General features: G+C 43.5%; 1 protein-coding gene across 1 annotated transcript; it reads right to left on the reverse strand.

The window, feature by feature from the left end:
- Nucleotides 1-2,511: 2,511 nt before the first annotated feature.
- Nucleotides 2,512-27,013, reverse strand: acer1 (alkaline ceramidase 1). The gene is made up of 6 exons (XM_070860840.1): nucleotides 26,900-27,013; nucleotides 22,984-23,098; nucleotides 20,102-20,240; nucleotides 12,893-13,030; nucleotides 6,096-6,233; nucleotides 2,512-2,689 (listed from the first exon to the last, which is right to left on the reverse strand). The coding sequence occupies exons 1-6, from the start codon at nucleotides 26,990-26,992 to the stop codon at nucleotides 2,512-2,514; spliced, it is 801 nt and encodes a 266-aa protein (XP_070716941.1). The 5' UTR covers nucleotides 26,993-27,013.
- Between the last annotated feature and the right edge of the window lie 576 nt (nucleotides 27,014-27,589).

A 27,589-nucleotide genomic window follows, 5' to 3' on the forward strand; every position in this document is an offset into this window, starting at 1 on the left:
GCCGTGTGTCCTGTGCAGCATCAGGTGATTGCGGAGAAGGTTGGTGTTGCTGGTGTGCCTGATGTTGGGGCTGATCATGGTGGCATTCTGAGGACCTCTTGTATGGCTCAGCAATGTGGACCATATACAGTAGACATCTCAAAGCACTGGAGAAATAACACCAGCGCTGCCTCCGCAAGATCCTGCAAACCCACTTGGGGGATAGAAGCACCAACGTCAGTGTTCTCGATCATGCCAACATCCCCAGCATCGGAGCACTGACCACACCCGACCAGTTCCGTTGGGCAGGCCACATCGTCCGTATGCTTGACACGAGACTCCCAAAGCAAGTGCTCTACTCGGAACACCTACACAGCAAGCGAGCCCCAGGTGGGCAGAGGAAACGTTTCAAGGACATCCTCAAAGCCTCCTTAATAAAATGCAACATCCCCACCGACACCTGGGAGTCCCTGGTCCAAGACCGCCCTAAGTGAAGAGCATTCGGGAGGGCGCTGCGCACCTCGAGTCTCGTCGCCGAGAGCATGCAGAAACCAAGCGCAGACAGCGAAAGGAGCATACGGCAAACCAAACTCCCCACCCACCCTTTCCTTCAACCACTGTCTGTCCCACCTGTGACAGAGACTGTAATTCCCGTATTGGACTATATAATCACCTGAGAACTCACCTTTAGAGTGGAAGCAAGTCTTCCTCGATTTCAAGGGACTGTCTATGATGGGGGGATGGGATTCTGTGGACCAAGGTGAGATAAATTCAAGGGCGCTGATGCTAATGTGATAGATGGCAGGTGAACTTGAGAAGCGATCTGTCAATGATGAGAGATGTTGTTCCAATGAGGTGACACTGGATAGAGAGATTGCTCCAAACACTTGCAACCTGCATAAAGTTCAATGTGCCTTCCAAATGCTGTAAGCAGCAGCTTTTGATCTTGGAAAGTGAACTGCTGTGAGATGGGAGCTTTTATAGCACAATTGCTGCTGTCAAGTAAAGAAATGAATTCAAGGTCACACAACTCCCGACGTCCTTACCTGACGTGATCCCCGAGCAGCGTGAACCTCGTGGATAACCTGGTAAAATGGTAAGTTCAGTTCACAATTCTTTTTAATTGGCTTGTAACAAGGTCATAATGACCTAAATCACCTCCCTCGCCGCTGCATGTCACGTCTGTTCAGCGTTGACAGACCCGACATCTGGGAAAGTAGCGTGCCGACCTGCTGTCAATCGTTTTAAATTTAACAGCTGACCCGCCACCCATCATGTCCTCTGCTCGCTGGCAAAATTCCGGCCTCAGTCTGGCAAAATATACAAGCATCATCAGCCAACTCAGATTAAGGCAGGTTTTGAATAGAGGTTTCCAAAATGATGAAATGTTTTGAGAGGATAAAAAATGAAAGATTTTTCCATGGTTTGGTGAATCAGTAATAAGCAGACATAGACTCAAATTGTCGTAAGAAGAAAGAAGAGGAAAGATTTTTTTCCACTTAGGCAATTATTAGAAAATGAAATGATTGCGAATGGTTATTAGAACAAACCATGTTTCAGCATGCGTGGCTATTGAGAATGTTATTTAAAGTACAATTGGATAAGTATTTGAACGGGAAATCATAAAAAGATATAAGGAAACTGCTAGAACGTGGAAGTAGAGTACTGAAAATGCTGGAAATACTCAGCTTCCACAGATGCTGCCTGGCCTGCTGAGTATTTCCAGCATTTTCTGTTTCTATTTCAGATTTCCAGCATCCTGATTATTTTGCTTTTATATGAGAGTAGAGCAAGCAGCTTTAGTTGAAGTACGATAGGTCAAATGGCCTCCTTCTGTGCTGTAAATTCTATGATTCTATGAACTGCACACTCCATAGCTGAATGAAAAAACTTTTCGACACTCATACTAAGTGACTCATTCGTCCCGCATTGCAGTTTGGTGATATATGATCATACCCGTAGAAAGGACACATTTCAAAAGGTGTACATTCCTGCAAGTTCTTTAGCAGGTATTCAATAATAATTAAATCAGATATTTTCCCCAAGTTGGGGAAAAATGGGGTTTTGTCCCCTCAATTCTTCATGGGCAGAAGATCACAGTACAAATTACACATTACTCACACTAATCTGTCATTCTTCCTTCAGAGAGTGCAGAAGGATGGCTGGATTTAAAAAGGAACTTTTACCTGCTAATAACCCATGTCATGCTTTGTCGAGGAGTACTTTATACTGACATTGGGCATAAAAATGTATTCTCTAGCCTTCACCTGATGAACACAGAATTCACAGGAAAATAAATACATTAGAAATAATTTAAATAGAAATAAGTGCTCCAAATTTAAAAATTTGATCCAACACCACTATCAAGTTAATAATGCATGGCCAACAATACTGTAAACAGTGTAAATAAAAGACAAATATATCATTTCAGATTCGGCTCCTTCCATCTACCATCATTAAAATCCCTACAGTAGCACTTTACAGATATTGTAAGTAGGCACTGATTCAAGTGTTTAACAATGCACACTCCCATCAGCAGGACTTCTGGAGATGATCCTTGGTTTCTATAGCAAGGTATGGTAGACCCAGGCACTGCGAGTTTATGGGCCAATATTTCACTTCTGGGTTGGTCTCTGGAATTTCATAAAGTGCATCAAAATACGAAAACAGCGTTGTGCCATGGACAACTGCGATATTAATCAGTACGTGCCTGCAAAAAAAATCCAGAGCAATGAGATAAGGTGTGTAGACATATAGGATTTCATTTGTTCATTGTTGTATTTTGGTCACACAATAAAACCAAACACCAAACTCAATACCTGCTTTTCCGAGCCATGAAAGTAGACAAGTAGACTACAGAGTACGTGACTATGTTATCTCTGAATTGTCTGTTAGAAGACATCATCCCATGAAGTAGGCCAAAAAGAATGTATCAGCATCGATTGATGAGATCAACCTGGCCTGGAGATATTTATACAAGGCACAGTATCCCCTACAGGAGGGCAGCAATGTGCTAACACTGTCTAGAACCACTGCAACTGAGTAAAATCAATGTCATATTTGCTCAAGTTGGAACAAAAATCACTAGTTACGTAAAATGGGAAATTACTGTGAGCTGCAATTGAACGAGATGCTGATAGACTGAGGTGTTACATTTGTAAGTTTTTTACTTGGGTTCAGTGTGACTGATCATTTCTGTAAGACGATCTTATATCCCATGTGAACCAGAGTATGCATTTCCTGTCCAATATCTAGTAAATGTAGAGCCCCAAGGGTCAAACAGAAAACCCTTATTACTGTATTCAGGCTTCCTGCAACTTGCCAGCACATGCTCTCCTAGACTTTGGAGAGAGAACATACACTGTATCAGACTATAAACTGCTGAGCAAAGTCATCAAATATTAAACAGGTAAAAGAACAGTAGAAGCAGTAATAACAAGCTATACTTTTCTCCTTGAAATGTCAAAGACGCTTCTCCTGCACTAAACTCTCGAGATAAAATTGGCCCTGAAACATGTTCAGTTACTTCTTACGTGGCTATTCACCATCTGAGTCTCTGAGTAGTCTCATACCCCTGATGGAGTCCACATGATTAGTGAGCAGGGTTCAGGTTGCCAAATATAGTGACAATCAGTAGCTCCTGGCTACAGCGATGCCTATAAAATGGACTACAACGAATCAAGGCCTAGTTCCTCTGAGTCAAAACCTGATTCAAGTCTTCAGCTCAGATGTAGCTGTCAATCAAACTTATTACTTTAAGATCCACAAAAGGTCAAATGTATTCAGTCACAACACATAAGGCATTCAAAAGCCAGCTGCAGATACGGTTCCTGTGCTCAGCCTAAGTTGTTAGATGCATCGCAAGGTTTGGTCATGTGTCTGCAAGATTACAGGCTTGAGAGAGGCTGCAAGCCATGTCATTCAAACAGAAACAATGTTGTGTGATTGATTCAGATATGTGTATGATTGACAGCTCCTTTTTGAATTGCATTGTCAGTCATTTAAACCCAGGAAGCCCTACCTAATTAAATTAAATTGTTCAGCTTTACACTAGGAACCTTAAAGAATCAGATCAGACCAGTTTTACTCCCATGGTGGTAAGAAGCTAGAAGAAAAAAAGCCATTGTGTATATAAAATGTCAATTCAAAAGAATAATAATTTAGTATAAAGCTAAATAATATAATTTATACTGTATGTTATATTTGCTATTATTTATTAACTTGTTTATCTATCTATAATGTATTAAAAATCTTACATTTGCACATACCTGCATTATAAATTCCTATTTCCACATTTATAATGGAAACTGCCTGTGTGATCATATGCTGTAATTACACTCTCTTGCCATGAAAGCTGAATTACATCTGGGCACCCTAGTCCAACTATAATCTGGCCTCTAACCCTGTTTCTTCTGAAGACTACACTTGGTTTTCACTCTCCGCATACTTGAATGTATAGCGCTGTTCCTTCATCGTCGCCGAGTCAAAATCCTGGAACTCCCTCCGTAAGCAGCACAGTGGGAGTACCTTCACCACAAGGACTGCAGCGGTTCAAGAAAGCACCACCACCTTCTCAAGGGAAATTAGGGATGGGCAATAAATGCTGGCCTTGCCGGCGACACCCACATACCATGAACGAGTATTAAAAAAATACAATGCCATAGGATATTGGCTAAGGTTTCCTGTACCAGAAGCTTATTTCTGTAACCAAGATTCCTGAATAATCTTTTTATGTCACCATTTACAATGTTAAAATGCTAATCATTCCCAATGGCAATTTGCTATGTCTGCATTGGCCTGTCACAGGCCTTCCACCACTAGGTGCTGTTTTTGTGCTTCCATTTTGCTCAGTCTGTACTGTCCAGAAACTCCTCTGTCTCAAGCTTTATTTTTCTGCTTACCAAATTGCTTTAAGTTTTCCGATGTAAGTATGAATATCAAATAAAAGTTTACTTTTATTCTGACCCTAGAATTTATTCATAACTTAATGCCCCCTCAGTCCAAATCCCTTTCTACCTCTGTAGCCATTTTGTATGCCTACCCCATCCAGTCCCTGTTTCTTTAGGCCTGTCTCAACGCACCCCTGGCTGGCCTCCCATATTCTATCCTATGTAAACTAGAGGTGATCCAAAACTCTGCTGCCCATGTCCTAACTCACACCAAGTCACGTTCACCCATCACCCCTGTGCTCGCTGACCTACACTGGCTTCCGGTTAAGCAACGCCTCGATTTCAAAATTCTGATCCGTATTTTCAAATCCCTCCATGCCTCGCCCCTCCCTATCTCTGTAATCTCCTTCAGCCCACAGCCCTCTGAGATGTATGCGCTCCTCTAATTCTGCCCTCTTGAGCTTCCCTGATTATAATTGCTCAACTATTGGTGGCTGTGCCTTCTGTTACCTGGGCCCCAAGCTCTGGAACTCCCTGCCTAAACCTCTCTGCCTTTCCACCTCTCTTTCCTCCTTCAAGACGCTCTTTAACCAAGCTTTTGGTCACTTGGGCTAAAATCTCATAATACTCCTGTGAAGCACCTTGGGACGTTTCACTACGTTAAAGGTGCTGTATAAATACAAGCTGTTATTGTCCTGCCTTTTGCCTGCTCTCACCCCTTTCCCTGACCCACTCTGGTCTCCCTCTAAAGCTCCATTATATTTTAACACAATTCCGTTATACAGTATAATAGTCCTATTGTCACCAGTGGATCCTCCGACACACCGTGAGCAATGACATGGAAGACCCATTAGTTAAATAAATTTGCGTGATTGTCCAAGTCTAAAACAAGGTCTGATGTGATGTCTTTTGCAGCTGGAAGAAAGATCCTATGGAGCCATTGGATAATTCCAGTAGTTAATTAGCAGAAAGATTTTTCAGTACATTATCCTGGGAACATTACTAAAAGCTGACCTAGACATCAGCTCCACTGAAGATACTCGCGAGACCATAGGGAGTTGGAGCTAGGAGAGTAATCTAAAATACCTTCAAAATCTAAAAGAAGGATAGAAAAGATCCAAAAATATAACCATTGCCATCATCTACAACACCTACTTTGAAAAAAACCTGATATCACAAGCAATATTAATAGTGCTGAAAAATTGTTAAGATTAAAATGATTTTTACCAGAAGCTATGGAGGTAGTAAAAGTTTATCCGTCTCCAGAAAGCACAGAGCAAGCGGTCACTTAGCCAGCAGGAAATCGCCATTAGCCACCAAGCCACGGTCACAAAGGCTAGATTAATTATTCTTTGATCTGTACATCTGAAAAATAAACACAAAGCTCCATGTGTTTAATTAGAATTGCAATGTTTCTCAGCGTGTGTGATCATAAACCTCTCGTTCCGATCACTTTCCCAAAGTTAACAGCTGTTTTTCTCCCTTGCACCCTTGGTGTACTTTGCCTTTTTTCCCCAGCTCTGTCACTTGCTGTCCCTTTTATCCTGCTCTAATCTTCATTCGCTCCCTAAGTGTTCTGACTTTAGCATGTTGCTGGGTCCTTTTGGGATGGCACCCCATCCACCACCTTCAACATTCACTTCCTCCACCACCGACATAGCGTGGTTGCAGTGTGTACCATCTCCAAGACGCATTGCAGCAACTCACCAAGGCTTCTTCGGCAGCATCTCCCAAACCCGTGACCTCGACCACCTAAAAGGATAAGGGCAGCAGGCACATGGGAACACCACCACCTCCATGTTCCCCTCCAAATCACACACCATTCTGACTTGGAAGTATATCACCATCGTTCCTTCATCATCGCTGGGTCAAAATCCTGGAACTCCCTCTCTAACAGCACTGTGGGAGTACCTTCACCACAAAGACTGCAGCAGTTCAAGAAGGCGGTTCACCACCATCTTCTCAAGGGCAATTAGGGATGGACGATAAATGCTGGCACTGCCAGTGATGCCCACATCCCAGGAACGAATAAAAAAAAATGCGAGGTGTTCAGTTATCCCAGTTACATTGAATATGTCCTGCATTTTGTGTCAATACTGCCATTGCAGTGCTGGTTGCAACAGATGCAAGTGAGTTACAGGAACCCAGAGTTGATAGTGTGACAATCTATTTATTGCACCCCCCCAAACCAGATGCTTTACAATTTAAAAAAAACAATGAGTCCTCCTCTTCAACTGCCCCCAGAAGCAGCCAGCCTGCTTCACTGATACAGGTACTTGAGTTTTGCAACAGCCATTTTCATCCTCCTCCAAGGTAAGATTCCTGACATAGGCAGAAATTTCACCAAAAATTATTCAGATCAAGCTGAGCCTGGGAAATTGGCACTGTTATGTATTAATGCTTGGGGGGGTCGCCAGACACCAGAGGGCGCTGCGGTCGGAGGTCATCGGGCTGTACGCATATGGCATGTGTGCTTGTTTACTTGTATATAAACTGGGTGTCTTTGTCATGCTGGCACTCTTGGGCTGGAATAAAGATGGATCAGGTTGCACCTGAGTGAGTTTACAGTAACCAGACTCTTGAGGTATTACAATTGGCGACGAGGTAATTTAAGAACCTTCGCATGCACAATGGGCACTATTGGAATCCTGGAGAGAATCGTGGAGGGCGAGGATTGGGCGGATTTTGTCGACTGCATGGATCAGTATTTTGTGGCCAATGGCCTACGCAGTTAAACACAGGGCAGTTCTCCTCACCGTTTTTGGTTCGAAAATTTACGGCCTCATGAAGAATCTTCTCTCGCCTGTACGTCCGGCGGAAAAAGGGTACGAGGAATTGTGTACGTTGGTGGGTAACCATCTAAAGCCAAAAGAGGGGATCATCATATCACGCTATCATTTCTATACGCATGTTCGTGCTGAGGGCCAGGGCGTGTCGGGATTTGTCGCCAACCTACGACGTCTTGCTGAGCCGTGTAAGTTTGGGAACATGCTGGAAGACATGCTGCATGATGTCTTCGTGATAGGCATCAGCCATGATGCGATCCTCAGAAAGCTGTTAGCTGCAGAGACGCTGGATTTGAAAAAGTCCATTGCAACTGCCCAGGCATGCATGATGACGGATGATAATTTGAGGCAGATATCATTGTCGAGTCGGAGTTCCATGGCACGTACTGTAAACAAGATGGCGTCGTCTTCGGGCAGAGCTGCTTACGCAAAACTTGCCGCTGCTCAGAGCACGCCAACTGGTTCGATCCAGGTTTCACCCTGTTGGCGTTGTGGGGGCAATCATTGGCCTCATCAGTGTTGGTTTAGACAATACTCATGCAATGGATGTTCGAAAGTGGGGCATCTTCACAGGATGTGTCCACAACGGAGCAAGTGTGGTGCGGCTCACCATGTGGTTGATGAGAACCAGTTCAGTGATGGCCCGGATACGCAACCCGAGGAGGAAGTGAATGGACTGTATTCGTTCCTGAGCAAAAGCCAGCTGATAGTCATTAATGTGAAGCTGAATGGCGTGCCTGTATCAATGGAGCTGGGCACGGGTGCGAGCCAGTTAATAATGAGCCAAAGGACATTCGACAAGCTGTGGGACACTAAGGCTGCGAAACCGAAGCCGAGACCAGTCAATGCCAGGTTGCGTACTTACACTAAGGAACTCATACCGGTGCTCGGCAGTGCAGCAATCGAGGTGTCATATGATGATGTGGTTCACGAGCTACCATTATGGATCATCCCAGGTAATGGTCCAACACTGTTCGACAGGAATTGGTTGGAGAAAATCAAGCTGAACTGGAATGATGTCAAGATGTTGTCCTCGGTGGATGATACTTCTTGTGCTCAAGTATTGAAAAAGTTTCCTTCTTTGTTTGAATCGGGCATTGGTAATTTTACAGGAGCCTAGGTGCAGATTCATCTGGACTCCAATGCAAGGCCTGTCTATCACAAAGCTCGGTTTGTTCCATACATGATGAGGGAGAAGGTTGAAATTGAGCCTGACAGACTCCAGCGTGACGGGATCATATCACCAGTCGAGTTTAACGAGTGGGCTAGTCCCATTGTTCCTGTGTTGAAGAGTGATGGTACTGTCAGGATTTGTGGAGACTACAAGGTTACGATTAACCGATTTTCGAAACAGGATCAGTATCTGTTACCAAGAGTTGATGACCTGTTTGCCATGCTAACTGATGGAAAGTCGTTCACAAAACTGGATCTGATGTCGACCTATATGACCCAGGAGCTTGTCGACATCAACACCCATAAAGGTCTGTTCATCTACAACAGGTGTCCTTTTGGGATTCATTCGGCTGCAGCCATATTTCAGAGGAATATGGAGAGTTTACTGAAGTCCGTTCCTAGAATTGTCGTATTTCAAGATTACATTCTGGTCACAGGTCGCGACATTGCTGAACATCTGAACAATCTTGAAGAAGTCCTACTGCGTCTGGACAAAGTGGGACTCAGGCTGAAACACTCAAAGTGTGTATTCATGGCACCTGAAATCGAATTCCTCAGGAGGAAGATTGCTGCTGTTGGCATCAGGCCCACTGATTCGAAAACCGAGGCCATCGAAAATGCACCCAGGCCTCAGAATGTGGCAAAGCTGCGTTCGTTCCTTGGGCTACTCAACTATTTTGGTAATTTCTTACCCAGACTGAGCACTTTATTAGAGCCACTGCATGTGTTGCTAAGAAAAGGCGACAACTGGGTCTGGGGTGCGTCTCAAGTAGAGCCTTTGAGAAAGCCAAGAATCTGCTATGTTCAAACAAGTTGCTTGTTCATTATGATCCGCGTAAGCGTCTTGTATTGGCCTGTGATGCTTCATCATATGGGGTTGGCTGCGTACTCCAACAAGCAAATTAATCGGGTAAGCTACAACTTGTTGCGTATGCTTCGAGAAGTCTGTCTGAAGTGGAAAGAGCTTACAGTATGGTAGAGAAAGAAGCTTTGGCCTGCATGTAAGGGATAAACGAAAGGCACCAGTACCTGTTTGGTCTTCGTTTTGAACTAGAAACGGATCACAAGCCACTCATTTCATTGTTTGCGGAAAACAAAGGTATTAATACCAATGCTTCACCCCGCATTCAAAGGTGAGCGCTGATATTGTCTGCCTATGATTATGTCATCCATCATCGACCTGGTACTGAGAATTGTGCCGATGCACTGAATCATCTGCCCTTATCCACAACTGAGATGGAGATGCCTCAACCTGCAGATCTACTGGCAGTAATGGATGCTTTTGAGAGTGAAGGAACCCTTGTCACTGCTCAACAAGTTAGGGTCTGGACCAGCCATGACCATATTTTATCGGTTGTGAAATGGTGTGTACTCAGTGGTGATTGGTCTGCCATACCTATGGAGATGCGTGAGGAGACCAAGCCTTACAACCATCACAAGGATGAGCTGTCTATTCAGTCAGACTGTTTACTGTGAGGTAATCGTGTAATCATGCCTAAGAAAGGTAGAGAAAAATTTGTACGTGAACTTCATAGCACTCATCCTGGTATTTCATGAAGTCCATTGCTAGATCTTGTATGATGGTCTGGAATTGACTCTGATCTGGAATCATGTGTACATCAGTGCAATACTTGCATGTAGCTAAGTAAAGTACCAGCGGAATCTCCGCTGAGTCTTTGGTCATGGCCATCCAAACCATGGTCGAGGATGCGCAAATTCTTTCGTTCCTAGGAAAGGCATTTTTTATTGTAGTAGATGCATATTCTAAGTAGATAGAGTGTGTTATTATGTCATCCAGCATGTCTACAGCTACCATTGAGAGCCTTCGTATCATGTTTGCTACTCATGGTTTGCCTGAGATTGTTGTGAGCGACAACGGATCTTGCTTCACAAGTCTTGAGTTCCAGGAGTTCATGAAACTCAATGGCATCAGACATGTGAGATCAGCTCCATTCAAGCCTGCTTCTAATGGTTAAGCCGAGCATGCCATTCAAACGATCAAGCAAAGTATGAAACGTGTAAGTCAGGGCTCACTGCAGAGACGGTTGTCATGTATATTGCTCAGTTACAGGTCAAGACCTCATATGCTTACTGGGGTTCCTCCTGCTGAACTACAAATGAAGAGAAATCTCAAGACCAGGCTTTCTCTTATTCATCCTGATTTGAATGATCGTGTTGAAAACAGATGTCAAAATCAGCAATGGTGTCATGATCATGTTGCCATGTCATGTGACATCTCGGTCAACGATCCGGTTTATGTGCTGAACTATGGTCAAGGTCCAAGGTGGCTCGCCGGCACTGTTACAGCCAAGGAGGATAACAGAGTGTTTATTGTCCTGCTCAAGAATGGGCAAACATGCAGGAAATACCTTGACCAGGTTAAACTGCGGCACACGGATGAACTGGAACCGAGTGAGAAAGATGCAGTCAGTGACCAACCAACCATTGTTCACTCATCAGAGGACTCTGCTGACATTAGTGACTCTGAACCTTCAGTCTCTGATGTGATCACGACCACTCCCATCAGATCGGCTACTCAGCCCTCAGTCTCAATGGACTTAGAACACTCGCCCAGAGCCAAAGTTGAACTGAGACAATCAACTCATGAGAGGAAAGCCCCAGACCAGCTTAATTTGTAAAAAGACTGTTGTTAAGATTTTAAAATGGGGATGTTGTTATGTATTAATGCTTGGGGTCACCAGACACCAGAGGGCGCTGCACGCATGTGGCATGTGTGCTTGGTCACCTGCATATAAGCTGGGTGTCTTTGTCACGCTGGAACTCTTGAGCTGGAATAAAGATGAATCAGGTTGCACCTGAGTGACTTTACAGTAACCAGACTCTTGAGTCATTACAGGCCCACTGTTTGTAAGCTGCTGATCAAGTACATCTAACACCCGCATCTGTCATTGATAACCACGAATGGCCCCATCCATATATGGCTGCATCAGTTTATTTACTCAATGCCCACATTTGTACTTTCTTCAGGTAAAACACTTTCCTCCAGATACTTGTCGAAGTGTGTTTGATGGATGACAAAGTTCACTGGCTGCTGATTGATCCCCTGGCTGCTATACATTCTGCTTGGGTTGATCCTTCATTGCAAGATCTCATACTATCTATAATTAATGATAAAGCATCTTCCTGCTTTGCGCTTTCTCTGCTGTCCCACAATTGGGCCACAACATCACACACTGCACTCTGCGCTAGTTATACCGGTTAAGTAGTGGTTTCCTTACTTATCAAGTGGATCTGCACCATTATTACTGATGCATTCTAATTGGCTTCTCAACCGTGCATTAGTGATAATGCATCCAGAAAGCACAGTAGAGTTATGCATTCCTGAAATTAATAAAAGAAAAAAAATGAACTCTCATTCAGTGACCTCTGTGAGCTACGAGTTGTTTCTCACAAGTCAGAAGGTCGTGGATACTAGGCCCACTCCAGCGACTTGGGCACATACTCTAGTACAAAGGGAGCACAGCGCAGTCAGAGATGCCTTCTTTTGAATGCAATGTTACACCGAGGTGTCATCTGCTCTCTCAGGTGGATGTAAAGGATCCCATGGCACAATTTGAAGAAGAGCAGGGGAGTTCAATATTCATCCCCCAGCCAACATCAGTAAAAAAAAAAGATAATGTGGTAATTTTTCTCATTGCTGTTTGTAGAACCTTTCTGCGAAGAAAAACTGGTAGTTGTGTTTCCTTAAATTACATCAGTGACTACACTTCAAAAGTGTGAAGGAACTGATGTTATGGTTCAAAATTTATAACATCATCAGACCCATCCCATTAAAATCCTGCCTTATCCTCATGAATTTTAAACTACATTTACTCTGGCATGAAGGCAAAATTAATAGATGAGGCATTTACATGGTTGACAAACAATAGAACATATTCAAAACTCACAATATAACACCATACTTTAATTACAGTGTATCTGTTGGGATGTTTTGGTTAGCAGGCTGCTGTTGAAATTAAGACTTGATTCTTGGAGGATTAAAAATACTTTAAACCGTTTTGATGCGAATCATGTCTCCAGACTTAATTGTTGTAAAATTCTTACCTTTTCATTTCAAGTGAAATCACATAAATAATGTGCAAGGCAACACTATTCAGTGCATAAGCATTCACGGTTGGTTTAAAAAACGACAGGAATGTACTCAGCAGTGCAGTAAGAAAGACAATCAGTGAAAAAGACTTCCTGGGTGGGGGGGGGAGAAAACATATTTTAGTAAATTCTCGACTGTCGGATTGTTTTTCAAAGTTAATTTCTGCTCCATTGGCTCATGTCTTTCAGAAAGCAACTGACATCGAAGTATTTCCTGCATTTTCTATTTTTATTTCAGAGTTCTCGCATTTCCAGTTTTTATCTTTTTATTTAAGGGCGGTTATAAGCTGCTTTCTGTATCTGTGCAAGTGTCGAACTGGCAACACAGCTTGTGAGGAGAAGTAGACATTTAGCCTGGAGTTTCCTCTGCATTTGTGCTGAGCACGAACCAATTATGTGGCTTTAAAGATCACGTAATTTTGGGCGCAAGTTATAAACGAGCCTAACTACAATATGCCCAAGTCTCCTTGTACTTTTACTTCCATCTATCAAACCCTACATCCGAATTAATCTCTGTCCACAATACTGGCTACGCCCCCAAATCTCAAATGCGAGTATTCCGCTACTGCGCATGTTGAGGGATCACAATATTGCGACCAGATTGACATAAAGTCACCTTTTAAAATTATCGTTGACATTTTTTGTGTGTTTTAAATTTTTAAAATCCTGACTGAGACCTGAGGCCCGAAATTCAGTACCGCTGGAAAGTACCCTTTTGTGGCCATTAGCACCGAAATGTTTTCATGGCTGGGTGTGACGTGGGGAGACCTGGCAGACCGCCAGTACATAATGCTTGGAGGGAGATTTCAGGGGAGGTGTTAGACACCTCCATGTATGTGAGGATGCACCCTACCCTCCCAGGAGGGTGCTGGCCAGTCTGTACCCGGCCCTTTCAGGGTGGCGATGGGTCAACGCCTCCTAGCTCTGGGGTGACGGGATCCACCTCTTCCTCCTTCTGTGCCGCCTCCTCCTCCGCGTCCTGCACTTTCTCCTCCTCCTGCACCTCCACCTCCTCCTCAGGTGGTACTGCTGGCACAACCTCCAGCGGCTGTCCCCTCATGATGGCCAGGTTGTGCAGCATGCAGCAAACCACGACGATTATGGAGACCTGTTGAGGAGAGTACTGAAGGTACCACCAGTGTGGTCCAGGCACCAGAACCTCTGCTTAAGGATGCCTATGCACTGCTCGATGATGCACTTGGTGTCACAATGAGCGTCATTGTATGCATGCTCTGGCGCTGTCCTGGGGTTTCGCAGTGGAGCGAGCAGCCAAGTGGACAGGGTATATCCCTTGTAACCAAGCAGCCAACCGCAATTCTGATTTGGGCCGATGAAGACGGCAGGCACACTGGTCTGGAGCGGAATGAACAAGTCATGGCTGCTGCCTCCCTTGCCCGCTGCCTCTCTGAACGGTGCTGACGGCAATGCCTTCTCCTGTGTGCTGCCCTGCTTTTGAGCAGGTGTACCAGGTGTCGCCCTCCCAACACTCCTCCCATCCTCAGGGTGAACCCTGCCAAGCTGCTCTCTGCAGCCCACAGGCCTCTCCACTAAAGTTGTACAAAAGTATATGCAAACCTTTGAGCAGCACTCAGCAGGTTGAATGGAGCCAAAACCAATAATAAAACTATTAAAAGATAAATACAGTGGATGCTGTAATCTTAAATAAAAATACTAAAATTAGTAAAACTATTTCCCTACCAAGGGCCCCGATCACGGTAACACTCCAGCGGTGTCCCGTTTGAGCACCGACTCGAATACCTCGTGGGGGCACTGCTGGGAAGTCTTACCTTTTTGCAGCTGAATATCCCTATCCTTGCCGCTTTCCAGCGGCCCACACGCTGCAGAGCTCACCGCTGGAATGTCACCTTTACAGCGCCGTTTCCGGCGGAAGTGCACACCGCTCAAATCCCCCCTGAGCTGAATATGGCTCGCAGTGGCCGATTGATTTTTTTCGGTCGATCACCCAAACTCCATGGTAGCCATCCCTTAGGGATGGTGAATTTTGGCCCCTGGTCTGTTCCTTCATGTTCCAGTGTCAGCTGTGGCTCAGTGGGTAGCACTCTCGCTTCTGAGTCAGAAGGTTATGGGTTCAAGTCCCACTCCAGGGACTTGAGCACAAAAAAATCTAGGCTGACACTCCAGTGCACTGTTGGAGATGCTGCCTTTCAGATGAGATGTTAAACTGAGGCCCCGTCGGCTCTCTCAAATGGACGTAAAAGATCCCATGGCACTATTTCGAAGAAGAGCAGGGGAGTTCTCCCCAGTGTCCTGGCCAATATTTATCCCTCAATCAACATAACAAAAAAAACAGATTATCTGGTCATTATCACATTGCTGCTTGTTGTGTGCAAATTGGCTGCTGTGTTTCCTACATTACATTATATGTGCGCGCTCGGTCCGTGCAGCAGAGCTGGTCTCCAGTCGTCTTGGAAGCCTGTGTGGTGGCTGGTGTGCAACGGCCACCACGTGTTAAAAAAATCCAATTACAGGCATCTTCCACCCTCCAAGATGTAGTTCGGGATCTGGAATATTAGGTCCTTCATTGAAACACCTGTGAACTCATCCCTTTTTGGCATGGAAACAAGTCAGCCTCGCTTCGAGGGACTGCCTATGATGATGATGATGATTACATTAGGACAGTGACTACACTTCAAAAAGTACTTCATTGGCTGTAAAGCGCTTTGAAATGTCCGGGGTCACGAAAGGCGCTATATAAATCTAAGCCTCTTTCTTTCTTTTTTAATACAATTTCATGGCATAAGTATAAGTCACATTAGAAATTGAAAAGCTTGCAGGTTCTTAAACATGTTGTACCTGGTGTGCATGAATGATGGTTAAATGAACTGAAACTTACATCTTAAGACTCAAAGAAGAAATATATCGTGTTGGTTTGGAGTTTATATGGATTTATGCCAGTTTTAAATTTGGCATATTCTAATGAGATTGGGAGGGTACTTGGGCATAACTTGACATCAGCAATGTGGGCGGAGCATTGGGCACATTTACGGGTCTAACTTCCATGTTGCGCCCAAGGAGGAAATACCTGGTCTCGGACCTGTGTTTTGTTCTCTCTCTTTTCAATCTGATTCCCCCCAACATGGTGCTTTATTAGTGTAAACACACTTGGCTATAAATATGGATAGAATAGCAGATAATTACTCATCGGGCTGCATTATGTCATGGCCTACTTCCAAGTTATAAATAGCTGCTGCCAGGCAACCTAAGAATGGATGTTTTTTAAACTGTAAGGAATCTCCGAAAGTAGGGAAGACATCATGTTGGGTAAGAGTGCATTTATGTAATTTGAATTGATATAATGGAGCTGCACATGGTAAGTTGGAGGATATGGTTGGGAGTCAGATAGGAAATAGGTAAGTAAAGAAAAATTTTGAAGATGGGGGCTACATAAGAACATAAGAAATAGGAGCAGGTGTAGGCCATTTGGCCCCTCGAGCCTGCTCCGTCATTCAATAAGATCATGGCTGATTTGATCCTGGCCTCAACTCCACTTCCCCGCCCGCTCCCCATAGGCTAGGAATATTAGAAAAGAACATTTTAAAATAATGTGGCTGGAGTTGGTAGGAATTTTTTTTAAACAGTTAGGGCTGGAATTATGGTGAGATGCTGTGACGAGGCAACATTTTGAATGAGTCAGGACAGGCTTGGGAACAAGTGCAGAGGGAAGAGTTTTAAAGATTTGGGGCTGAGGACGGGTTTAAGGCTTGGAACCTGCAGGACAGGGAGAAGCAGAGGCCTAGCATATTTAAAGCGTGGGAGAGGGGCTGAAAACCTGCAAGGGAAAAGAGGCCAAATATTTGTAAAACAGGTGGCCTGGGGCTAGGACTAGGACAAACCATACGGGGCAATTTTTTTTTAGAGTCAGGCCTGGGTTGGTGTTAAGAATCTGTGGGGAGGGAAGGCTAAGAATTCTGAAAGAGCTAGGTGAGGAAGGCGAACAGGATCAAGGCTTGGGGCCGGGAAGACAATGAAGATGTGTGGTCACAGGTTGCAGGCAGCCAGAAGCTGGAAGAAACAACATTTATGTACAGAGAAGGTAGGAAGGTAGCCACAGGAGGCTGAGCAGTTCACTGGCAGGATGGGGAGGTTGTACAGTGCCACCAGTGGTGGGAGACATGCAACTACAGCATTATAGGCGAATGTTTATACAGTATAGGGAAATTGCCATTATAAGTGTTTGGATTGAAAGTTTCCATTGTAAACGGTGACAAAAAAGTTCAAAATCATGATGCAGAAAGTTGTATAGGAAGTGCGCACATATGCAAAATGTTTAATATTTATATGAAACAGTCACTTCTGTAATGAAGTCTTTTTGAGTGAGTGCAAAAAATTCAGACGATTAAAGTGTAACCCATAGTATTATTGTGTATACATCACACTGTCTATGAATACAGTAGCTCAAAATCTACTCTCCTGTTGCTGTGTGAAGCACCATAATATGGAGATGACAGGTCCCTTCCTCTTTGCCCGTCCATCAGAATTTCTGCTGCATTTGAGGATGGTGGCATAGTAAGACATTAAGGCAGCATGGCCACACGGCAGATTTCCTAACATTGGTGTCCTAGCAATGATGGATGCAACAGATGTTTATGTGTCCTTAGCATTCAGCGTCGCTAAGGGCCTCTGAAGGGGATGAATTTAAAACTCAAAAGGGCTGTTTCTGGCAATGCAATTAATCAATATCATTACTGGAATTGACCTAATAGAAACCCAGCAATTTGCAAAAAAACGTTTCCCCGATGTTTTCCTGGACCATTGGGGCCCACACAGTGATTTCTTTCCCCAAAGCATGGCCACAAATCTTTCTCCTTCAGAACTGGGAGTTCAATGTGCTAAGTGCCGAGGCCTAGCTTCCTGATTTTTGTAATGCCGTGCACACTCCCGACGAAGGGGACATTCACCAAGCCAAACATCAGAGAATTTCCTTAAGTTTGATTTGCATTTAGCTGCTATTCATTCCTGCAGTTATGGAGGTCACATTTTGTTTGCATGGCAAGCCTTTTATGTTACAATTCCTTTTTATGCAATGATCTTGTTCACAGCTGCAGTTTGGCTTGCAGCAAACAAACTGCTCAGGGTGACAATTCTTTTTGGAAGCCCTAATAAAAGATAAGGAAAATGATGTCATAGTCATACTTAGTGGTTATGTACACTCCTGCCCTTACCCGAAGTATAGACCGATACAATCATATTCGGGCATCTCAGAGGAGGTATGGTTTTGTGACCTCTGCTCCACACAGGAATCTGTCACTGAGCTAAGCCATCTACTCCAGGTCAACCTGCAGACAACTCCAACCACAAGCTCAGCTCTTGCTGTAACTGCGGAGGTCACCACTGCATTGAGCTTGCAGGTACTGTTGAAGTAATGTTGGTGAATTGCTGCAGTGCCTCCTATAGATTGTACATACCACAGCGCCAGTGCACCAGTGGTAGAGGGGGTAGATATTGAATCTAGTGGAAGGGGCACCAACGAGGCAAACTGCTTCCCAACTGCTGTTGCAGCTGGACCCATCCTGACTTGAGCCTTGCTGATGGTGGTGAGCCTTAGATGGGCCAGGGGGTGAGCCACTTGTCGTACACTATGTAGCCTCTGCCCACTTTTGTAGCCACGGTGCTGCTATGACTAATCCAGCTAATCCTCTTGTCAGTAGTGATGCTCAGGATGTGGGACGTGTATTGAGCGCACCACCAATTATGTGCTGTTCACAGGTAAGCTTCTCCATACTTGGAAAATGACTCCCATAATTTATTCTGTTAAACCCCTTCCACAGCAGACTTGGTTATCTACTCATGCAGTGTTTAAAATGTGCTCTCACAATGGAATTCCTTTCTAGTTTCAAAACAAGCAAGCCTCCAGCAAACAAGCAAGTAGTAGGCCAGGTAGATAAGATGGTTAAGAAGGCATACGGAATGCTTGCCTTTATTAGCCGAAGCATAGAATACAGAGCAGGGGGTTATGCTTGAACTGTATCAAACACTGATTAGGCCACACAGCTGGAGTACTGCGTGCAGTTCTGGTCACCACATTACAGGAAGGACGTGATTGCACTGGAGAGGGTACAGAGGAGATTTACGAGAATGTTGCCGGGAGTGGAAAATCCAAGCTATGAGGACAGATTAGATAGGCTGGATTTGTTTTCATTGGAACAAAGGAGGCTAAGGGGAGAACATAAGAACATAAGAATTAGGAACAGGAGTAGGCCATCTAGCCCCTCGAGCCTGCTCCGCCATTCAACAAGATCATGGCTGATCTGGCCGTGGACTCAGCTCCACTAACCCGCCCGCTCCCCATAACCCTTAATTCCCTTATTGGTTAAAAATCTATCTATCTGTGACTTGAATACATTCAATGAGACTTCATTGAGATGTATAAAATTATGAGGGCCTGGATATAGTGGATAGAAAGGACCTATTTCCCTTAGCAGAGGGGTCAACAACCAGGGGGCATAAATTTAAAGTAATTTGTAGAAGATTTAGAGGGGATTTGAGGGGAAATTTCTTCACGCAGAGGGTTGTGCGGGTCTGGAACTCACTGTCTGAAAGGGTGGTAGAGGCAGAAACCCTCACCGCATTTAAAAAGTACTTGGATGTGCACTTGAGGTGCCGTAACCTGCAGGGTTACGGACCTAGAGCTGTAAAGTGGGATTAGACTGGATAGCCTCTTGTTGGCCAGCATTGACACAATGGGCCGAAATGGCCTCCTTCCGTGCTGTAAACTTCTATGATTCTCTGAAGCCTCAGTGCCCTCTGAAACCCTGTTCCTCTGCCCCAATGATATCCTCTCCCATCCCCGATATTGTTGCATCATTGCTGTGTATCGCATTATATATATTTTATGCTACACTATATCATGAATTGATTATTACATTGTTCGTGATTTGATTGCTACATTTATAGAATTTCAAATTATAGGGGTAATTTTCTGCCTTTGTACTTCCGGTGGGAAGCACCACCAGAATACATGTTGGAAGTTCCGGAGTATGCTGCACACTATTGTCTGGCCATTTGAAATATTGGTGAGAGCATCGTGGGCTGAATGCTTTGGAATGTCCGACATACACTTTCTATCCCAACTATTATTTATTGGGTTTGTACGTTTTGAGTTTTGAATAAAAAATTTAAATGAGGAAAAACAGCGCTCATTACCTGCCTTTGATGAACGTTGGCAAGTGTCTCCTGGGAAACCACAGCATGTAACCAATCGCCAACACCCACAGGATGGATAGTTCATCTAGTAACTGACCAAAGTAACTCAGAGTCATGTGGTAGTATGCAGAGAAAAATCCTATTATGAGGATAGATTGAAAAAAATGTATCATTCAAATTAAATAAGGACTGTAGCTATCAGGCATCTCGCTTTTTAAAATATAATTTTCAGAATATATTTGTTTTTGGACTTTATGAATAAACTCATCACATATATCAAGGGCAATTAATGCCGGCCTTGCCAACGACGCCCACATCCTGAAACGCTTTAAAAGAAACCCAGGGTACTATGTCTTATGGGGCCGAAATTCATCAGCCCACTGCCCACTGCCGCCGACTGCCGCTCAGTCCCGCCGACATTCCTCCTGAAGATCCGTCCAGTGCCACTTTGGAGGTGGCCTGGAGCGGGCAGGAGGACAGAGAGCTGCCGGGAACTGCCCGCTAACGTCAGCAGACGGCCGAGTGGCGCAACTGACCTCCTGCCCGCTGAGCTCCCAGATTCCTGCAGGCGGGAGTCGGCGGCAGAACAGGGGTGGATCGTTGGCTGCAGGCTGGTCTGTCTGAAGATCCTGAAAAAAAGGTAAGTGAACATTTAAAAAAAAAATTTCAACAGCGACTTACCTGGATGGGGTCCCCTGAAGGTCTTCAGATAGTTTTTGTATTTTTTATTGGTGATTTTTTTTTTCAGGTCTTCGACCCTCCGTGGGCCCGACTCCATCCTCGGCGGCACTTGGGCGGCACGCGCCTCTGCCGCCGAGAATGAGACCTCCCACCCGCTGCCGCCCAGACTGGCGGCGTATGTCGTCCATTTGTGCCCTTCGAGGGACCTCGGCCATGAATATCGTGCCCAAAGTACCGTCCGGTACCTCGGCGGCCATCGGCGGCACTTGGGCGGGCGGAGGCTTTGATGAAAATCGGCCCCTTAGAAACTAGAAATGACCCAGGTTCAGTCTTTGGTCTGGGCTGCATTAGTTGATCTCAGATGGGGTTGTGGTGTGGATTCTGCAATTGATCTCGCTATCCCCTTGCTAGGAATTGCATACATGTCGACATTGCCCTGAATTTTCTTTGCCAAACAATCCATGGATTCCCACTCCATCAGAATTATAGCAGTGGAACAGGTCCGAGAATTCTCTGCCCCACCAATTCTTTCAAATTCTAACATTTTGTTTCTGCTTACAGGAAAAAGCTGGATAAAGTGGCCAAGGACATATGCAGACCAGAAGTGGCCCTCCAAATTGCTGACTGCAAACTTGGTACAAGACATCAACCCTCCAAATTCTACCGCCAGAGATACTAGAGGGAATGGGAGAGGAGCACACGGGGTCTTCTGCCAAACTCAGGTCGGCCAGTGCAATCTTTTTATTCTTTTTCTCCCTACTCACCTGGTTTTGCAAAGCTCCCTGATCTGCTTCATCCCTATCACAGCAACATCGTGAAATGCGTTTCCAGTTTAAGAGTTTGGAGATACCTCTATTTGCAACAATTGTTTCTCTTAATATCTGGTCAATGAAACTTTTGACAATGCTCTGTACTAAGGTAAGAAGTTGTGAAATGGGGGTAAAGTAATTAAAAAAAAAATGTATTCGTTCACGGGATGTGGGCATTGCTGGCAAGGCCGGCATTTATTGTCCATCCCTAATTGCCCTTGAGAAGGTGGTGGGTGAGCCATCTTTTTGAACTGCTGCAGTCCATGTGGTGAAGGTAGTCCCACAGTGCTGACTTTGTTGTAGCAGTTTGTTACAACTGAGTGGCTTGCTGGGCCATTTCAGAGGGTAGTTAAGAGTCAACCACATTGCTGTGGATCTGGAGTCACATACAGGCCAGACCGGGTAAGGACAGCAGATGTCCTTCCCTAAAGGATATTAGTGAACCAGATGGGTTTTTCTGACAATCCGGTAGTTTCATGGTCATCATTACTGATACTAGCTTTTTAATTCCAGATTGATTTAATTTACTGAATTGAAATTCCCCAGCTGCAGTGGTGGGATTTGAACACATGTCTCCAAATTATTAGTCTAGGCCTCTGGATTACTAGTCCAGTAGCATACCCACTATGCTACCATACCCCTGTAGTAAGTAATGGAAAGTTATCAACTTAAATACAGGAAACAGAGGGTAACAATAAGCAGGAACTTTTCAATGTGGAAAAAAGCTGTGATTGGGGTTCCCCCAGGGATCAATCGTGGGCCCTTGTTATTCTTAATATACAAGTGGCTTAGAAGAAAAACATCTCCAAATTTGGAGACGCTACAAAAAGCAGCAGCAGTGCAGTATCTAAATCATGGAACTTGATTCAGAAGAATTTGGATTTTTAAAAATGTATTTACACCAGTAGGTGGCAGGTGTGGTTCAATGGGGACAAGTGTAAAATAGTAAGAATGGGAGTAAGGATTTCGAAAATACATGTGTTCAATGGAACAATCGCACTGCTCAAATCAAGGAGATCTTGAGCCTCACTGCAGATAAATGTACAAAACATACCAATGTTGGATCTTCCAATATTCAGACAGCTGGGAGTGGGTGATTGACAAGCAGTGGGAATTTCAAAGACATTCATTAGTCTTCCTGGAAAACCTGAGGCACGTTGTCATTTAAAAAAAACCTGGAGTAACAAATATCCATAGCACACTTCTTTCAGATGTTGTTGGTGTGCTCATCTGGTAGTACTGGAACTGGAGTAAGATATTGTAATTAGGCAGAAAGAAATCATAAAAATTCCATTCTATTGATTAATGTAACCCAGGTAAATATGTCATTACTTTCAGTGATAGACTGCACTCAGGTGTACTGACAAGTAATTATTATGCTGTGCAACTCACCGACTAACATCATCATGATCCAGATGAGATACACAGCTCTGTTCCTCTTCTGAGCATACGGATGTAACAGATACATCATTATAGGGGCAGATATAAAGAAACTCACATTGCTGATCTGTAAAGCAAGGGAATAATACATTATAACAAATGGATTGTCTGACCTTTATTTTAGTGAATGACACACTTTTTCTGTGATCACCAAAATTTTAAAAAATAAGACTAGTTTTGAGGGCTTTGTATAACTGCAACTATAGTGCCGAGCTGCTAAAGTCTAATATGAGTATCCTTTTCTCCAATTCACCCATCAAAACCTACCCCTGACTCCATACTTTATTATCTTCAACTAACTGAAGGAAAAAAAAATTGCAAGGCTACGAAGAAGGGCTGGGGAGTGGGACTAGCTGAAGTACTCTTGCAGAGAGCTGACATGGGCTCAATGGGCTGAATGGCCTCCTTCTGTGCTATAACCATTCTATGATCTGGTGGCTGCCATTGAAAGTGACATTCCTCTGTTTGAAAAAATGTAAATAAAGCATTTTATTTTTGAACATTTCAAGAAAACATAAAGGAAATCACAGAAGCAAGCAGCATTTCTAAGTGTTGACTATGAGAATTGCAATTTCATTCGCGGGAATGAAAAAAAGCAGCCAGTCACGATGCACCTGTAGTGACAATCTTTTCATGTTTCTAAAAGACCTACTATCTGTTCTCCGTAGCTTTCAGAAAGTTTGAGAGTTGGTGTGGAGTTCTTGACAAAACTGTCTCAACAGCAGCAGAGACAAGGTCCATTTAGCAACAAGGCCCTGGAACTGTTGGTAAACACAATTTTGGAGCAAAGCTAACATGTTTTGGGGAGCTTGAGAAGGCAATTGTCCTCAGACATTCCCAGATAGATACACCTGGGTTTGTTTGTTACACATAACACTCACAGTAATTCCCGTATTCAGAATTCATTAGATTTTTGCAGCCAAACAGATTGTAGCAATGAAAAACATTGCTTTAAGAACTCATTTCCAGCAAAGCCAGGACATAAATGCCCTTTATTGTCCATTTTATTATGAGTAAGCTGAGCGCGCTATGCACTCTCAAAAAATGATCAGGAAATTTCTGGGAGTAATCAGTTCTATCTAATTATCATTAAGATTACTATTTAAATGAAGCTCTTGCATATCTTTAGGAAGGTGTAGTGAACGGATAGTTCTTGACAAGGGAGGGGAGGTAGGTTAATATTTGGGGTAAAGACCTTTGTGTGAACATATATACCTCTCCACCTCTCTCTCCTCTCCTAGGATTAAATGGTAGCTATTCACAGTGGCAGAAGGTGGGTGGGTAGTGGTGTTCCACAAGGACCAGTGCTGGGACCACTGGTACTGTATTCACAATTTACATTAACGATTTAGACTTTGGAATCAAAAACATAATTTCTAATTTTGTGGATGACACCAAATTGGGGGGGGGATCGTCAATACTGAGGAGGACTGCAACAAATTACAGGCGGACATTAATAAACTTGCAGAATGGGCATATAATTGGCAAATGAAGTTCAACACAGATAAATGTGAGGTATTACATTTTGGTCGGAAGAATAAGGTCACTTATTACTTGGAGGGTGTGAGTCTGGGTGGGGTAGAGGAGCAAAGGGATCTTGGAGTACAAATACACAAATCACTAAAAGTATCGACAAAGGTTAACAAGGCATAAAAAGCAAACTAAGCACGGGTTTAATTCTAGAGGGATAGAATTGAAAAGTAGTGAAGTGATACTAAACTTGTATCGAACTTTGGTTAGACCACACTTATATTGTGTACAATTTTGGTCGCCATATTATAAAAAGGATATAGAGACATAGGAGAGGGTGCAGCGATGAATTACAAGGATAATACCAGAAATGCGAGGGTATACATATCAGGAAAGGATGAATAGGCTGGGTCACTTTTCTCAAAAAAAGGCGGCGGAGGGGTGACCTAATAGAGGTTTTTAAAATTATGAAAGGTTTCGATAGCGTAGATATAGAGAGAGTATTTCCACTTGTGGGGAAGAGCATAACTAGAGATCAACATCAATATAAGATAGTCATCAAGAAATCAAATAGGAATTCAGAAGAAACTTCTTTACCCAAAAAGTGGTGAGAATGTGGAACTCGCTACCACAGGGAGTGGTTGAAGCGAATAGTACAGATGCATTTAAGGGGAGGCTAGATAAGCGTGTAAGGGAAAAGGGAATAGAGGGTTGTGTTGATAAAAGTTAGATGAGGAAAGATGGGAGGAGGCTCGAGTGGAGAATAAACACCGGCATGGACTGGTTGGGCTGAATGGCCTGTTTCTGTGCCATATGTCCTATGTAATCTTCCTTTAAGACCCCCCTTAAAACCTACCTCTTTAACCAAGCTTTAGGTCACCTGTCCTAATGTCTCCTTTGATTCGATGTCAATTATTTTGTCTGAATACGCTCCAATGAAGCACCTTGGGATGTTTTACTATGTTAAAGGCGCTATATAAATGATGTTGTTGTTGTTTTTCTGCGCCTTTGAGAGTGAGGCAATCTCAGCCAGAGTAGTAATGGAACAGCAAAACAAAATCTTTTGTTTGTAAAGTCAGTAAAGCTGAAAGAGATGAAAAGAAATGGACTGGATAAGAATGACCTATTCTCGGCAGACTCCATCATCTATAACATGCCAGAACTGTAACTGCACGATCCGGCTTCTACAAAACCAAGATTATAAGCACTTGTGTTGAAGCCAGACCTCTAGGTGTATGTCAAAAATGCTAGAGGTGCCACCATTATGTTTTGTACCAATCAGAAAATCTTGATGGAATACCACCAATGAAGTTCATGAATAGCTTCTCTTGCCTCTGGAACTCTTCTGAACAGATTGCCTCTTGTACAGTTATTTATATAACAAGACCATTCCCTGAAATAGTTCTATGTATCTAAATTCTGCCAACCTCATAAAAACTCCCTCACTTACATTACAAAACTTTACAAGCAGTGAGGATGGAAGATCTGGCAAACAAGTTGGTCCACTGGCAGACTGAAGTGCTCCCCTCTGTACAAGTAGTGAATTAGTTTCTCCACCGCTCATCAGTAGGGAGTCTTTTAGGAAGTTAACAAAACAAGATTTAAAAATCATTTAATGAATTAGTAGCTCTTTCAAAGAGCACAAACACGATGGGCCAAATGGCCTCCTTCTGTGCTGTATGATTCTAAATAACTTAAGCAGCTTGTCCATGTGCTTTTGTTTTGGAAACATTTTTAAACGTTGTTTTTTTTGATCTGATAACTTCCCCAAAGGCTGAGGATACCCCCAGCAGATGAGTCGCGATCCAAGTCCTTCACTAACTATACAGACATAGCCGAGGCATCTCAGCCACCCAATCTAGCTGGGCCACATGTGTTTGCTGTCCCTGTCCTTAAACTTAAAACCATGCCACCACTAGCTGAAGACCACTAGGCATGTTTCTGAGAGCCCAGACATATATTACAGATTTGGCACGAGTTTCAACAGCTGCATCAGTGACAGATCAGTAATATAAATGAGGAATAAAGTAACAGAATGAAGGCATCCAAGCCAATATAAGCTGTGTAGTGTACTCTCTATGGGGAGATAAAGTGATTCATTTTGCTTGGTAACCTTGGTACACAGTCAGTTTAAGACCAGGAACTCCAGATGTGGCAAATCAGGAGTATAAACTCACACGATAAATCTGTGATTGGTCAAAACAGCCTGACAGCTTTATAATTGAGTATAGACATTGCTTTAGACAGTTTGTTTCAATTCTTGTCTATGATACAGTTTAAAATGCTGCCGCTTGTTCTAATTCTAGTCTGTGATACAGTTTAAAATGCTGCAGCTTGTTTAGTACTTCAAATTGTTTGACACAATCATGAAATGACACAGGCAATAGTTAGCACTCACCGTGTTGTAAAACTCAGCAACTTTCTCTGAAAATTGAAAATTGTCTTCACACCAGTCGACCTGAGAGCTCTGATATGCAAACACATTGACCATCCCGAGTCTTTACTGAAAGATTTGTATGAAATAAACAGCACTCATCAATATATTATAAAATGAATCTACAACCAAATTAAAAGCTTGTGTGTCTGAAACAAGGAGAGAGAGAAGCAAGCGGTATGAATTATTCAAAGCCAACCTTGCAGGTATCCAGAGTAATCAGAACTATTGTCACGTGATGTCAGCCTCAATCTGTCCTGGGAGTTTCAGTTCATGCTCATAAACAAAAGATTCCAAGTAAACAGACACAGATGCAGTGAAATAGTTAGAGATCAGGTTGGACTTGATGCCAGAAGGTGTACAACTACATTCCAAAATAATTGCCTTAATTCTCTTACCCACCCCATAACCCTTATAGGACTGCGTGCCTATCTTAACACCATTCCTAAAATAACAATAGAGGTATGCTCTCAAACTAATTGAAAGTGAGAACCTTTCATTTTCTCCAAGATGTACAATGCATGTGTCAGATTCTTTATAGGCTCCTGGGACTGTGCTGTGTAATATTCAGAATCATATTTTGCAAGAGTGTATGATTTGGGGGAAAAAAAAGAAAAGATTATTAGCCTTCAAAACGTTAAAACGACATTGTCT

The sequence above is a fragment of the Pristiophorus japonicus genome, chromosome 18 (assembly GCF_044704955.1).
Source record: "Pristiophorus japonicus isolate sPriJap1 chromosome 18, sPriJap1.hap1, whole genome shotgun sequence".
Lineage (NCBI taxonomy): Eukaryota > Metazoa > Chordata > Chondrichthyes > Pristiophoridae > Pristiophorus > Pristiophorus japonicus.

Excerpts from the sequence above, each read along its gene's own strand:
- acer1 (XM_070860840.1), bottom strand. The coding sequence starts at position 26,992 with ATGGTCAATGTGTTTGCATATCAGAGCTCTCAGGTCGACTGGTGTGAA. Across the intron at positions 20,241-22,983 it reads GATCATGATGATGTTAGTCG|GATTTTTCTCTGCATACTAC; the intron begins GTGAGTTGCACA and ends TCCTCATAATAG. Across the intron at positions 2,690-6,095 it reads TACTACCTCCATAGCTTCTG|GCACGTACTGATTAATATCG; the intron begins GTAAAAATCATT and ends TTTTTTTTGCAG.